The following is a 16404-nucleotide window of genomic DNA, read 5'->3' as shown; positions in this document are numbered from 1 at the left end:
CTGGGACAGAGCAAACACACTCAGCGCCATCCCCAGAGCTAAAGCAATTTAATGTATCTACACTTACTGCCACTTTCAGGTGATGCCACATCTGCTAGCACTGTTGCAAAAAAGGGGAAAAAGTTATACACCATAAAAATGTGTGAAGCCAGCCTTAGTGGGACGACAAAAATATTCAGCCTCAAAAGTCACCAAAGAATAAAAAAAAAATTAATAACAAAACTTTGGGTCGGGTTCAAAACTTTGTGTTTTCTGTCACCTCACAGCTACCCCCCAAGAAATAGGTAGTATTGTGATTCTAATTTCGTATCCGAGGCACCTGATGGGTCGAGCAATTAGGTAGCGGCCAAGTGGAAGGACAGCCCAGAAACAAGCTTGGGACTGACTGGAAAGCCTGGGCGATGGGTCCGCCCCTCGCTGCTCGCCTCCCAGCTCACAGAGGAACTGTCCACACTGCTGACCCCGGCTGCTCCCCACACCCAGGTGGGCTCCTGCCCACCCAAAAGTCGGTGGAGAATCTTTGAGGCAGACACAGGGCCCGTGCCACAAAAGCTGGTCATCCTTCCTCCACATGTAACTCAGCAGAGACGAAGAAGGGGCTCTAAAGTTTTCGGAGATTCAGAAACATGCCCTGTATTTCTGCCATTATATTGCACAAGAAAAAATAATCCAGCCACTTCCTGCTTGATAAAAGAGTTCTCTATTTGAAAAAGCCTTCATTCTTACTTCTTTTTTTCTTTTTTAAAATACCCCTAACAATTCTCTTTATAAGCATAATGTTCTAGGGCAAAGATTCTCAATGGTCTCAGGACCCTTCATAATCTTAAAAATTACCGAGGACCCCAAAACTTTTATGTGGGTTATAGCTACCAAAGCTTGCCATACTAGAAATTTAAACTGAAAATTTTTTACATATGTATTTATCAACTCAAAAATAACAGTAATAAACCCATTACACTTAGCATAAATAACATATTTAAATGGAAAAAACTATTTTTCCAAATTAAAAAAATGCATTGTTTTACATTTTTGCATGTCTGGATTAATAGAAGACAGCTGGACTCTCACATCTGCTTCTGCATTAAATCTGTTCTGATACACTGTTTTGGTTGACGTGTAGGACAAAAATCTGTTCTCACATGGGCATAGAGTCAGACAAGGGAAGAATATTTTAATAGTTTTTCCAGATAATTGTGGATCATCTTTTCTGAGACACTACCAAAACTTGACAAATGAAGTTTCTTACAGTGTGAAATATGAAACCTATTAATGAACTTTTCTGTTAAAGTCCATTGGTCTATCTTACACTTTCAATGGATCTTTTACTCATGATTTAGAAATTTTATGCACTGTAAAACATTGGTTCACTGGGGTATGCAGAGTTTTCAATGCCAGCATACTTCTTTACAAGACATATTAAAACAAACAAACAAAAAAAAAAAACCCCTCACACTCATGATCCCTCCATAACCTCATCAGAAAAATCTTTAGTATTGAGAAGCCGTCAAGCTCATGAGGGTGGATACAAGTTTTCCACAATTCTAATTTTCTCTTGAAAGCCCTAACTTTATCATTAGCAACAAAAACTGCCTGTTGTTTTCTTTGAAGTGACACACTCTTTTCGTTCATTTTTGAGAAAATATCTACCAAATGCCCAAGTGGTCTGAAAAACCATAGATTGTCTGCCATTCTTCTAAGCAGAAATGATGCTCCATGACAAAATAAAAGTGGCCAGTTTGGCTCATAACTCAAACACACAAGTACTTTTCCAAACTGAGGCGGCTACAGTGCTTTATGCCTTGGCACCTAGCAGAAGAGCTTTATGTGAACTTCCCATTACATCGCCGAGATTATTAAAAAGACATGTTCTCAAAGGTCAAGATATAATAAAATTAATAATTTTTACCTCCTCACAAAGAACATTCTTACGTGAAACTGGCTTTAACAAAACCAAAACCACCTGTGAGTGCCTGCTGGAGGACTACACAACCGCCAGGACAGGTCGGCACGCACGAGTTTGCCGCCACTGTCTGGATCTTGTGCGAAGGGGCCAGCAGTTTTAGCTGCTGTTACTTTTGTGCCATTGGTGCAAATGTCAGTATTTGTCAGTGAAAGAAAAAACAATGTTTTAGTGTTACTGTGAACTTAGTTTTGACCTTGTAGATCCTATGCAAGGATCTTGGGGACCACACTTTGAGAACCATTGCTCTAGGCAAACAACGCCATTGAAGCAAACCTAAAGCGAAGACTGTATGGGAAACAATCTAACCCCTTCGTTTTAAAACATGAGTAGAATGAGGCTGAGAGGCTTTTCTGAGCTCAAAGGAGATGTCTCAGGTCAGAAGAGAAGCAGATGCCCTTAATCCTAGTCCTTCCATGACATCTTATTACCTACTCCCTTTGCTCAGAAAGACAGTCTAGTTGCAGACCTATCCAGGTTTGGGATATCTCAAATTTAGAAATCTAGTTAGTTCTATGGCTGATTCACAGAGTCCCGGGTCTATTTCTGGCCCATAAACAGACCAGAGCTAGGCCAGAATTAAATTGCTCTCTAAGAATACAGGAAGAAGTAAAGTTCCTAATCAAAGGTTGATTTCCTAATAGTCTAAGGTAGGTTAATATTGCTACTCAAGTTGCCTATGGGAAACTGAGGCCCAGGAATAAAGTCCATGGTGAACTGATCACAAGGCAAGGAACAGTCACCACCAGTGTTCCGAGTGGGATTAACACTAATATTATGAGTCTGAATCTATATTAGGTTGAAAGACATATTTTTATAGTCTAATTTTCAATTTCTCACCATGTATACAGAAGTGGTATATAAACAAATCGCTCTAGTGTAGTATTTAGTATGTGATGGTACAAAGAACTGATTATCAATCAGAGGAAGAGAACATTAGGATCTCACATCCCTATCCTGCACAGTATCTGAGCCCAAAGTAGACAGTCAAAACATAGCTGTTGAATGCTGAATAAAATCCAAGGCAAGCTTAATTTTCAAATTATAGACAGGGTAGACGTCAAAGAATGCAAATAATCTAGTTCAGAACTAAAAATTTAAAAAAGGGCCAGCAAAGCACTGCTCATGGGTCCAATCCAGCCCTTGACATGTTTTCATAAATGAAGTTTTATTGAAACATAGCCACACCTCTTCATTAACATACTGTCTATGTCTGCCCATTTGCTACAGCAGCAGAGCTGGGTGATCACAGCAGAGATCTTATGGCCTGCAAAGCCTAAAATATTTACTATTTGGTCCTTTCTGGAACAAGTCTGCTGACTCCTGATTTAAAGCATAGCTGAAACACTTAGAAATGCAATAAACCCTCTGTTTTGAACTTCTGGTTTCTCTTCTTACCTTACCACAAAACCTGACCAGGTGTCTTCCACTTCCTATTGTACTTTGGCTTAAGAATTAATTTGAGCTGAAGGCAACTAAGAAGCAGACATAAGAAAAGCTCTCTCTGCTCTCTTCCAATCTGCCTAAAAGCAGGACATAAATTTACAAAACTGTCTCTCCTCTACCTCCCCCTCTCCCCTCCTCTCCTGTCTATCAGGGAGGACAGAATTTTTCTCCTTCCCTACTCTTATAAGGTGACCCTTGTCAGCCCAGAGGCTGACACGCCCATCTCCAGTTAGCTCCCCCACATGTTTGCCTTCCCACAAATGGCCACTCTAAAAATTCAAAGTCCTTTTCCTTTGGTCACTTCTCTAAAAAATTACAGTTTGTTTATTAGGATGACACAGAGGTCCAGGCTCTAATCACGCCTGAGTGCTCACAGTAATAAACCTCTACTTATTCTTCTCTTGTTAGTCTGTCTTTTGTCAGTCTAGTTTACACATCCCTAGCCAATGAACCTAAAATGAGTACTGGGAAAAAGAATTTTTCATCTTCCCTACACTAGTAAGATGCTCTTTCCCCCCAGTGTTACCTTTCTTTGCTCCAGGTTCTAAAGAGAAGGCTCTATTTCCACTTTTCCTTAAGCTATTCACTGTAGAAAGTTATTTATTAGGTTGAAAGCTATGAAACTTTTTTTCCTAATATGGTTCAATAATGACAATTTCATGTGGTTCAATCTACTGTGGCATTAACGGCAGATTTCCACAGACTTAAAGCTCTAGGGCATAATATCCAAACATAGCAATTTTCCATAAAGAAAGCATAGAAATAAAATTAGGAAAAGGAAATGAGGTGCTTTTTTGTGTTAGAGCGTACTCAAACAGAATAAATTTCACATATTTTTTAGTTACTATTCTACATTTTTACCGACAAGGTCACATTTGATTAGAAGTTTAGTTTTTAAAGTTCTTTCAAATATTTCACTGCATCTGACCCCGACGAATTTGTGAGAAAAAGATAGTTCACGGAAGAGAAAAACGACAGTGGAAAGGGCCCCCTCAGTCAAGTGGTAAGAGGAGTAAAGCTGCACTCAAGCCCAGGTCTTTTCTCTCCTAGTCCACCCCTCTTAAGTGAATAAGGTCTTTTAAATCAATGGTTCCTAATTTTTTCTCTAGTACATTATTTACAGGAAAAAAATCTTATTCCCATAAGCAATATTTCTTATTTCTGGCAGTGAGTCCCCAAAAACTGAGAGGAGGAACATCTATTCCCGCACAACCGCCTCCCCGCCCCCATCCCCATGGGCATATGGGCACATAGTCTGAAAAAAAACCCACAAAACCGTAGAGATTCTCACACGCTTCTCCCCACTTTCCCACTGGGCTACTCCCACTCCCCCAGTCACTCTTTCAAGTGTCCAGAAATCACTGATTTCACAGTTGTATACTAGCCAACTACCAAAACTTTTTTTTTTTTTTCCTGGCATGTATAGTAAGCCATTTCTTTCTCAGTTCTGAAAAGTTGCCACTTACCAACGTCCTTCCGGATCCTATAAAGAAGAAGATGTCCTTGTTTGGTTCCAACAAGAAGCCATTCCTCTGGAAAAGAAAAGAGCTGTGAGAAACATCAGCTTTAGTTAGATCCCATTTCTTTATTTCAAGGTTTTAATCAGAATCAAAGGGTCAAGAAAGTGAGTTCTTTTTGATAGAAGGTGTTGTGCAAAGCCAAAGAATGTTTATAGTCAAGAAATATTTGGGAATCAACTAATCAAAAACACAACACACTTATTCAACAATTACTAGACTAGACATTACAGAATAAAAAATGTCCTTGGTTTCATTGCTTCAAAATTAAACTGACCAAAAATATCATTGAAGTTTGTAAAATCATAAAATGGGTACTATAAACATGAAACTAGGTATCTAATCTCAGAAATAACAACTAAAAGGCACCCTGTGAAAATTAATGATTTAACTTTAGGGAAAATAGTATAGTAAGCTTATGGAATTCATTATATCAAAATATGGTCTAGCAGATAATAACAAGTGTGGATAATAAAGACAGGAATAAATTGAAACCCTCACACATTATTGGCAGGAATATAAAGTGGTACAGTCACTCTAGAAAACAGTCTGGCAGTTCCTCAAAAGACTAAACATAGAGTCACTACATGTCTTAACAATTCCATCCCTGGGCATATACATATGTCCACACAAAAACTTGTTACAAATGTTCATAGAACCATCATTTCCAATAGCCAAAAGTGGAAACAACCCAGATGTCCATCCACTGATGGATAAACAAAATGTGGCATATCCATACAATGGGATATTAGCCCGCTATTAAAAAAAACAGTGCTGATACATCAGGGATGAACCTGACATTATGCTAAATGAAAGAAGCCAGACAAAAAAGGCTACATATTGTACGATTCTATTTACATGAAATTTCCAGAATAGGCAAATCTATAGAGACAGAAAGATTAGTGGTTACCTAGGACCGGTGAGTTGGGGGGAAATGGGAAATAAATATTAATGGGTTTGGGGTTTCTTTTTAGGGTGATAAAAATGTTCTAAAATCAGGCCGTGTGGCTATATACTTGCACAACACTGTGAACATACTAAAACCACTGAATTTTACATTTTTAAGTGGGTGGACTGTATGGTATGTGAATTACATTTTAATAAGCTCTTATTAACAGATGGTTGAAGCCCTGGCTAGGTAGCTCAGTTGGTTAGAACGTTGTCCCCATATGCTAAGGTTGTGGTTCAATCCCCAGTGAGGGCACATACAACAATCAACCAATGAATGATAAAAAAAAAAAAGCAGAATAACAAATAGATGTTTCTGTCTCTCCCCCACTCTTTCTTCTCTCCCTCTCATAAAAAAAAAAAAAAAGAGAGAGAGAGAGAGAAAGAAAAGGTCGAGCCCTGTGGTTCTTAAACTTTGGTGTGTACCAGAATTATTTGAGGGTTTGTTAAAACAGATTGCTGGGCCCTGACCTGTTTCTTACTCAATAGGTCTGAAAGTGGGCCTTGGAGCTTGCATTTCTAACAAGTTCCCAGGTGACGCTGATGCTGTTGGTCAGGGGCCACAATTTTGGGAGACACTGGTCTACACTAAAAGGAAAGAGGTTCCAAAAGAGTTTAAATAATTACCCTGACCAATTTATATTAACTCATTAAGAGAAGTTAAGCACTTACAGATACTTCCTCAACTTTCTAATCCTATACAGAGGTCAGACACTCCCTCGCTCCTTTATAAAATATTAGATAATGGTACAAACAGATAAACTACACTGAGCATGCATTGTATTTGAGGAAATACTAAGCACATATCATATGTTATTTCATTAGTCCTCACAACTAGCTTTTAAAATACGTTGTTTTCATAAACTCCCATTTTATAGATGAGGGAGTTGGGGCCTTGGAGATAAGGTGTCTACTTACACATGTAGTAAGATGTGCATGGGAGAGTCAGGATCTAACCACACGCTGCGACACATTTAATGGGACATTCTGCATCAAAAGAATGGTTGTGGGCCAGAGGTTGTCTGGAAGGCAGTGGTTAGTTATAAAAACAAGTTAGGAGCCACCTCAGGAACATTCCTCCAGGTTGATGTTCTTAGCCTTCCAGAAAAAATGATTCTGTCTTCTTTTGTTTTGTATTTTAAAGCAAAGGCAGGAAACAGAAAATAAGATACTGTGTGCTCTTAATGACATAAGTAGAAATTAGAAATAACACTGGCTCTAATGGAATGCTGGAGATTTATGCTGGAGCAGAATATAGGGGGAAAAATTCAGCTTACAATGCTTGCTTTGTGAAAGAGATTGTTTAGACATCCCGGAATCAAGCAATTGGTAATATTAAAGTTGATTTTTAGAATACCTGCTATTTCAAATATAAATACAATGAAGCGGGAATTTAAAAAACAATTCTTATACATAAAAATCCATAACCAAAAGGCCAACATATATTCACCTTCCTCCCTATCCTTCCTCTCTACTGTGCCCTCAAACCTCTGCCAGATCCTGCTTTTATCTCTTTTAACAGCCTCAACTTCTACCAGGTCTGCAAGGAAGGCCTATCAATTCTACCTCTACAAGGTACCTCCCAACAGCCCTCTCCCATAGTCTCTCCAGGGACCCCTGTGACGGCCTGGTCTCACTCCACATGTTCTTCCAGGTTTGCTGTCAGTTACCTTACAGCAGATCTCTGATGATGTTCCACTGGGGCTTGAATTCTCATGAAGCTGCACTACCACAATGTGAAGTCAAACTGGTAAGCAAGACACATGAGAGCCTATTTTTCATTTTTATTCAAATATTTATTTGTCAACAGATTTTTTTTCAAATGTCTACTGTACTGGTCATAAAATGGAATCAGATAAGTTCACTGAAAATGTTTTTTAAAATTAAAAATTTTATTTATTTATTTTTAGACAGAGGGAAAAGGAGGGGGAAAAGGAGGGAGAGAAACATGAATGTGTGGTTGCCTCTCATGCGCCCCCTATTGGGAACCTGGCCCACAACCCAGGCATGTGTCCTGACTGGGAATTGAACCAGCGACCTTTCGATTTGCAGGCCAGCACTCAATCCACTGAGCCAAACCAGCCAGGGCTGTTTTTTAAAATTTTAATTGAAATTTTATTTCACCCTTTTCAAGCTTTCGTTTGGAGGTGCTGAGAAAAAAGATGCCTTTATCATATATGCAAAGTATTGTCACAACTTTCCTTTAAGTAGTAAAAGCACCATACACATACTCATTCCTAAACTTCAAAGTCATAAGGAAAATGTAGAAACAGCACAGAACCCGGAAGAGGCTTGCTTTGGTTACAGAAGTCAGTGGGGGCTCAGGTGGCCAGAGGACCTGAGCCACACTGGGCCTTCACATTCTATGACATGTCATCATGTAACACTGCTGTACATGCAAAACACAAAGAGAAGCCTGCATAGAAGGTACAGCACAGGGTAAACAGTCCTTTCTGAGGCTCAACACTGTATATCAGAAAGTGGAACACACTGCACAGATGAGTAACACACATAAACAAATGAGAGTCAGCCCTAGAAAATTCCTGACAGCCTAATTCTGAGCCACAAGGTTGGACTTGAGCCCTCCAAGGAAGTGAGTGAGGCTGGCCCTTATTGCTCATAATTACCCCACTGAAGCTCTGTCCTGCCGTACACCCAATCCAACCTTATGTGATAAACAATTCCATTGCTGGTCCAATGCTGGCCACTGCAGGGAATAAGCTTGTGGTCACTTCCCTTCGTTCGGTAATAGGGCAAAGAACAGTGTTTCTCAAAGCGTAAGGCCCTAATTAGCCACATTAGAATCACTTGGACTAATTAAAAATGCACATTCCTGAGCCCTGCTCCCAGAGATCCTGAGTCAATGATTCTGCAGTGGTGCCCTGAAATTTGCACTTACAAATTATATGAGACATTTATTAGTTCCAAAGCTAAAACTGTGAGAAATCTAGCTTCCATCCTTGTCCACTCTACCCTGTTCTCTCCCTTCTGCTATTGGTAAGCATTTTAGTAGTCCGTGATCTATATTTCCATTGTTTCTTTGGATAATATAAGCAAATATGATTGTGTATATGCACATACAGATAACACACACAAATCTGCATTTTTTAACAGGATCTGAATATATATTAAAGTTTGGGAACCAGGCTCTAGAATCAGACATAATTTACATGACCTTGGAAAATTTACTTAAAATTCTCATGCTCTTCCTCTGCAAAATGTGGCTATTATTTTATAAAAGCTCTATATGATTAGCACTTAATAAATAGAAGCTATTGCCATTAATATTATTCATTAGTTAAACAAATACTCAATGGATACCCATTAGGACTCTGGAACTATTCTAGGAACAGCAAATAAAGCAATATAAAAAACAAAGTTCCTATTCTGAAGAAATTTATTTTCTAACAGGGAGTGAGAATAGTTAGGGGAGGTATTGCTGATTTATGTGACATTTCAGCAGAGACCTGAATGAAATGAGGAACGAGCCATGAAATATTTAAGGCAAGAGAGTGCCAGGCAGAGGAAACAGTGTAAGTACAAAGGCCCTGAGGTAGGTAAGGGCATTGTGTGTTCACGGAAGAAAGGCTGTGTGAGTAGTACCAGAGAGCTGCAAGGGGTAAGAGCATAGGAGATAATGGCAGAGAAGCAACCAGAGGCCGGATCATGTCAGGTGTAGCCAGCAATGGTAAGGACTCTGGAACTTCTAGGTATGATGGGAAGCTACTGAAGGGCTTTGAGGAGAAAGAGATGTGATTAGATTATGTTTTCAAAGGCTTACTCCACCTCTATGTAGATAAAAAAAATGTGAAAATGGCACAAGAGCAAGCACAGGATGAATAGTAAGACTATTACAGTAATTTGGATGAGAGAGGATAGTAAGCTTATCAAGAGTCAAAAAAGTAGAAAGCAATGACTGGATTCTGGATTTATTCTGGAGGTGGAACAGACAAGATCTGCTGATGGATTGAATGTGGGGTATAAGAGAAAAAGAGAAGTCAAGAATGATTCCAAGGCTTTTGGCCTTAGCCAGATGGATAAACAATTGCCATTTGCTGAGATTATGGGATGTAGGTGGGTGGGGGGTGGAGGTGTGGAGGTGTGGATAGGTATGTTTTAGGAGAGTGTAATCATCAAGAACTGTTCTGGCCATGTTACTAGACACTCGAAACAAAGATGCTTAAAAGGCAGCTGGATTCTCAGGAATTTAGGGAGAAATCATTATCATGAGTACCCTCTTCATTTCCATTTCCCAAGAGACAGACTATGATGTCTCAACATCTTCCACTGAAATATTGTCTGGCCCTGCATGATCTGAATCCTGGAGGTTCCTGGATGAATGTCAGGTAAAGGGGGTAATGACTAGAAGGAATAATATTTATTGTTGCTTAAGTCTAAAAATAAAGTAGTTTTCAGGCAGGAGGTGGTAAATGGCCTCTTGTAGCCCAATACCTACGACAGCTTCCTAGTAGGCAACAGGCATTTCTCCCATTTGGTGGGAGATCAAGGCAGGTCAAAAGCTACATTCCATTACAAAACTGTCTTCCTGAAAAGCACAAGTACAGGGAATCTTTACTGTGACAAAGTGGAGTTGGTGCAAGAGGCTGAGATATGTGTCCTACTAGGTCCACAGGGTATCAAAGTCAAGCACTGTGACAGGGTAAATGGGAGTGTGGTAAGTGGCAGCACGCATCCTTTTCAGAAGCATATGTCCTAGGCAGTTGGGTACCCTTCCTCCCTGTTTCCCTAATAGGCAGCATATGTCTCTAGTATCATTTATCGTGTATCATAATCTGTTCATATGTCTTTATCTTCCACTCTGTGTCCTAGAAGCACAGGTACTGGCACTGCGTCTTACTCATCCTTATAGTATTCCTGTCCCTAGCAGAGAGACTGATCTATGTAGGCACTTAATACATATTTGATGAAGAATGAGTCCCTTTGTGCAGTGTTGGATCTTTCATTTTTAAAGTTTTTTCTCCTCTATTTTTAATTCTTACTGAGAGCATTTAATGACAGAAAATGGAGACTTCCTTGAGATATCTGGAGGAAGCAGGGCTCTCTCTTTAACCCAAAGGACTAGGACAGCTTACTATGAAGATGTGATTTTAAAGAGCCCCAGGGCTGCTAATGGCAGGAGGGGTGTACATTTACATGAAGACCTATAGTGAAAGCACTCTATTGAAGAGGCTGGGAAGAACTCTGCAAGGCTGACTGGATGGCACTGTCCACAGATAATGCATATGATGCCAGCCACCAGCAACATTCCACCAGGCCCATCACAAGGACTTAGCTCACTGTAAGATCTGATTTAGGGTTCTGAACCACGTTTTTATGGCCCTTGATTTCTAGTACCTGGACATTAACAGGAAAGATTGAAATTATTTGTTTGGTCTTTGGTGGCTATTAGACACAACCAGTTATAGATAAGATCATAATGTTCATAGATTAGAGTCAAAGTTTAGACCCTTAAAACCTTTTGTATTCAGCAGTATACAAGAGATAAGAGATGTCTGTCCCTGGCCAATCCCAAGGGGATTATGCAAATTTTTATGGGTTAAATTTCATGACAGGCTGGAATGATGCTCTTATATCTACAGAGCTAGGTAACTTGGTCTCTTGAATATAAGACAATCAGCCATTTGGCTAGTCAGCAATTTTCAACCTTTTTCCTCATATAGAACACATAAATTACTAAAATTCTGTGGCACAGCAAAAAATGTTTTTTGCCAATCTGAGAAAAATATAGGTATACTTTCTATTCATTCACAGGGGATGGCTATTGTTGTGTTGGCTGTTGTCATTCTTTTTTTATTTGACAATCTAAGGATAAGAGGTCAGTGCCCCTAAATAGATATTGCATATTTTTTAAATTCTTGTGGCACACCAGCTGAAAATCACTGGGCTAGATTAAGAGTTTACAGTAACAATATGAGTTACCTACAATGAGAAGTGAACAATGAGCAATCACTAAGGGAAAAAGGCATATGTTGTTAACTTGTTCAATCTCACCCCCACCCTCACCTCCTCCGCCAAACCAGTACAACACATCTTCTGGGTAAGTTCGAGTCCCTGGCAGGCTGAAAACTTCCCACTGCTTGTGTCTCCAAACTAAAGACTTCTTGGTAATCGAAATAAGCCAAAGCTGAGCACAATTAATGAGGAAAGCTCAACCTCCAACTCTGCACCAAGAGCAAGGCCAGGTATACCGTCCCTAAAGTGCTTGGGTCCCTGAGATCGGCCAAAGAGCCCCACCGCCCTCGCTTTCTACAATACTCTGCACTCGTTTGTCCCAGTTTCCTGTCGGCCAGACGCCAGTCCACTTCGCCAGCCTTGTAATAGGTCCGGGCCGCTCCCGCGTTGCCAGGCCCCACCGCAGCCCCTCGGTTTTTCGGCTCACCCCATGCAGCCAAACAGTCGATCTGCAGAGGCAGCTTTTCTAGGATCGGCACCGGTTCGAAGGCGTCGTGCATAGCGGCGAGCAGAGAATCGCTCGGGCCGGGCTCGGGAACAGGGAACCACAGTAAGGGCCGACGAGCATCTGGTCAGATATCGTAACTACAGGCCCGTAGGTAACAGAGCCATCATCAACACCGGACTTCCTGCTGGCCTAAGCCCACCCCTTCCGCAGCGAAAGCCCCGCCCCTTCCGCCCGGCTCTTCGAACCTCTTCCAAGGAATGCAGTAATGCTTGGGTTCCCGTTTCGTCCTAGGCCCACAGCTTTTCTGTGGTGGAGTAGCCAGGGACATAACAAGGAGGGAAAAAGATCATAATCTTAGAGCTGTCTTAGGAAATGTAGTGTGATGGTTAAAGAATTCGGGCTTTGGCGTCGGACCTGGGATGGAGATATGCCATTCAGGAAGTTAGCTGTAGCATTTAAGAAATGTAATCTTAGGACTTAAATTTCCTTATCTGCAAAAGGATGGCAGTGTCCTCTACCGACCTAGCGTTGTGAGCGCTTAGCAACAACTGACACATTTAGCACTCTATAGTTTTAGTATTACTATTATAATCACAGCCTTACCCTTAGATTTTAAAGGTTGTTCCAAGGCTGTGGTTCTCAAAAGGTGGACCCTAGACCATCAGCTTCACCTGGGAACTTGTTAGAAATGTGAAGTCTCAGGCCTCATTCCAGCCCTACACCATCGAAAATTCTTCCCAGCAGCCTGTTTTATTAAGTTCCCAAGGTGAGTCCATGCACTTAAAAGTGAGAACCACTGCAAGAATTATCAGTATCTGGCAATTTACCCACAAAAAAAAAAACCCCTGCAGGTGTGTCATAAAATTAAGCATACTGGTTTAAAGCAAAAATGAAAAAGAAAAAGGGTGAATCTATGATAGTAAAAAAATGGGGCTGGTCACAAGTTTTTTACACAATGGTCACAAGTTTTTTACACAATGTCAGTTTCTTCATCTGTAAATTAGGAATATTGTCCTATCTTTACCAAATGCTGTTTCTGATAATCAAATGAAGTATTTTCAAGTAGTAAGAAGCACAAAAATGGCTGAACAAGTCTTATATCTGATTTTTACCATAGAAAGCAAATGCCTTGAAAATTTAGAATTGCCAGCTGCTGTGTTGCAAGAAGGCCTAATAACACCTTGCAGCTCCAGTACCAAGGACCAAGACTAAAATAAGCAATGAAAACTATAAGGTAACAGGCCAATGTTATACTATAAATTCCTTCTGAACCTCTTCTTAAAAAGTGGCACACTATATATATACAATCATAGTAACATAACAAGCCTTAAGAAAAAGCAGAAAGAATTATCAAGCCCCAGGCTACAGAGTTTATACTATAAACTCCTGCTTACACAATAGCTTTTTTCCCCCTGGTCTCAAGTTGACATCTAACCAGCTTCAAAAAATATTTAACCAACTATCCTACAGCACTCTATTACTCACCTGCTGAGTTTTACTATTAAAGAACAGAAGCATATAACAGTTACAACAGCCCTTTGCTAACGGATTAACCTGAGAATATAGTCAGTTCCTCATACGGTTCCTTAAAGATACTAAGTGACTTAGAAAAAAAAATCACCACAGCAAATAGCTTTAGAGAAATGTTACATAAATACTTTCACTATGAGTTAGTGAAGACTGTGGTTGTGTGGTTATTGGTTTCAACAGATAAGATGATATAGAATAAAAACCATGGAAGGAAAATTCCCATGGGAGAGTCTGGGAGAAAGGTCGAGAAAATCTGAGAATCTGAGAAAAGAGAAAAACACAATAATTTTGTTAAAATTTTTTTTATATTAAAAAATGGCATGAACTTCTATGTAGAACAAAACTTTTGGGAAGGCAAAAGTAGACAAAACCATTCAAACAGAAATATAGTGTATCAAATGAATCCCATCACCTTGTGATGTCTCTTATAAACAGTCTCTAAACCAACACCAGATACAAGAACAGTTGATTCCTAAAGAATGAGCAGCAGTCCAGGGCCTCCATACTACCTCATGCAGGAAAATTTTAAGCTAGAAGGACCAGTTTCCTTTGTATGAGCTCCTGCTTCTGAAGAATCACAGTACTTAGGGTGCTCACTCACAAGCACTTAGATGGAGTGCCTCTCTGCATCTAATACAACACCCAGTGAATGGCATGAAGGCAAACAAAGCATTGTCTACGACTCTGCAATTCTGCCTTGGAGGCTTACAAAACAGTAGTTAAAAGTTCTGGAGTGTGCACCACATTGCCAGCAATGGGATGTATCACAATAGCAGATGTCAAGAGTTAAGCTAATATTTCTCTCTAAAGTACATCTCAAATAGAAAAATCTTTAATATACACCTTTTGTAAACAAAATTGCACTTGATTTTGCTTTTTTAAATGATCTGAATTACACTGTAACAGTTTCTTTCTCTCCCCCTTTTTCTTTCTTTTAATCACTGATAGAAACATGGCTCCTTAAGTCAGGATATATTTTTCTCAAAATTACCTCTGCAAGTTGTAACCTTGGCTTCCTAGGAAATGGCAAGATAATTAACAATTTCTCCCATCACCTATATAACTCCCTAAATAAATAAAAATTACAGGCAGTTGCTCCTGGAGATTACATATTATGGTTTTGATGTAACAGTCCTTATGAAGATGTTAAAGTTTTTAGTTTGACAAATTAAACAATTTAAACATCATAGAAGGTTCAGGAACAACACACGTAAGTTGCATAAACATCCATGTCAGGGTATAGGAGGGAACGGGGCATCAATGTTGTACATAAGAAACTTGTAGATTTTTCTCTTCCTATGGACTTGTTTTCAATAAGATGTTCTCCTAGTTCTGACCCCTCCGGCCAGCTCCAATGCACAAAGATCAAGGAACAGATCAGGATGTCATTGCCTCCTTTAATTCCATGGAGCAGTGTAGAAGATTGACAGAAGCTGATCTCTTCCCAGATACTAGCCATCTTCAACTGCACATCTTCCCACTCTACTCCATTTTGGATCTTTCAAAGTGTGTGATCATTCGTTCCTTGGGGGGGGGAAAAAAGGTTTATTTAAAATACATTAATTTTAAATGGTCTGCATTCCAAATATCTTCTACATAGATGATGTACACACATATTTTCTACAAGTACTTGTTTATGTTCATGAAAAATTAAGAGAGATGGTTCCTAATCATCTATGAGGGTTTTGAAAGGTAGATCTATGTCCAGGTCCCACACAAGATTAACTGAATCAAAATCTCTAGTTTTGCCCTGGCTGGTGTGGCTCAATTGATTGAGCGTTGGCCTATGGAGCAAAAGGTCACTGGTTTGATTCTCAGTCAGGGCATATGCCTGTGTTGTGGGCCAGGTCCCCAGTTGGGGGCACGCAAGGGGCAACCAGTCGATGTTTCTCTCACACATCAATGTTTTTCTCCCTTTCTTTCTCCCTACCGCCCATCTCTCTAAAAATAAATAAAATCTTTTAAGGAAAAGATGAAAAATCTTTAGTCTTCCATACATCAAATAACAAATCAAAAGGTTTTAGTCAATCAAGATGATTAAACAAATAGTTACTAAAGCCTAAGCTTTAATAAAAATGTGTACCTCCCCTGATTCAGGAATTTAACTTGAAAAAATAGTCAAGGATATGGGCAAAGACTTAGAAACAAGGATTTCTACTGCAACACTCAGAATTATAAAATACTAAAAAAATTGTGTCCAAAAACAAAACTGTGTAAACAAACTATGCTATATCCTTATAGTGAAATATCATATACTCATTAAAATTACATTGATGAAAGAATTCCAGAGATCTGTTGCACAATAATGCATATACAGTTAACACTTTGCTCTTGGAATCATTAGGATGGTCATTTTATGTGTCTTTGACCATAATTTTTTGGTGCGCTCAAAGGCTTTCTGAAATTTAACATTCAGAACATGTACAGAACTAGCTCCCATTAATGCAGACTGCAATTCTTACTTAAGACTTCAATGTGAAGCCTTCCAGATGAACTGTAAGGATGCATATAAAAAGATTAAAACTCAGCACAAGCATTACCAGTAGTAATTATAATCCTTAGCATCTGAAGAAGATAGTAAT

At 39.5% G+C, this 16404-nt stretch overlaps 2 protein-coding genes across 7 annotated transcripts in view; both read right to left on the bottom strand.

Annotated features, from left to right (window-relative positions):
* Nucleotides 1–12460, bottom strand: part of VPS39 (VPS39 subunit of HOPS complex) — a 40862-nt gene extending 28402 nt beyond the window's left edge. The window contains exons 1-3 of one of the 2 annotated variants that reach the window (XM_054565551.1): nt 12272–12460; nt 4873–4938; nt 68–100 (exon numbers count right to left, since the gene is read on the bottom strand). In XM_054565551.1, the coding sequence (XP_054421526.1) occupies nt 68–100; nt 4873–4938; nt 12272–12344 (172 nt within the window). In that variant the 5' untranslated portion in view covers nt 12345–12460. The remainder of the gene's footprint in view (nt 1–67; nt 101–4872; nt 4939–12271) is intronic. The other variant, XM_054565552.1, reaches the window with a different exon arrangement.
* A 1684-nt stretch (nt 12461–14144) lies between these two features.
* TMEM87A (transmembrane protein 87A) overlaps nt 14145–16404 on the bottom strand; it is a 45561-nt gene continuing 43301 nt past the window's right edge. For all 5 annotated transcript variants that reach the window (XM_054565545.1, XM_054565547.1, XM_054565546.1 and 2 more), the window contains exon 20: nt 14145–15346. In XM_054565545.1, the coding sequence (XP_054421520.1) occupies nt 15305–15346 (42 nt within the window). In that variant the 3' untranslated portion in view covers nt 14145–15304. The remainder of the gene's footprint in view (nt 15347–16404) is intronic.

The sequence above is a fragment of the Pteronotus mesoamericanus genome, unplaced genomic scaffold (genome assembly GCF_021234165.1).
Source record: "Pteronotus mesoamericanus isolate MK-2021 breed Mesoamerican mustached bat unplaced genomic scaffold, CSHL_Meso_final contig_164, whole genome shotgun sequence".
Lineage (NCBI taxonomy): Eukaryota > Metazoa > Chordata > Mammalia > Chiroptera > Mormoopidae > Pteronotus > Pteronotus mesoamericanus.
The sequence above is the reverse complement of the archived record's forward strand: the minus strand, read 5'-3'. Positions and strand labels throughout refer to the sequence as shown.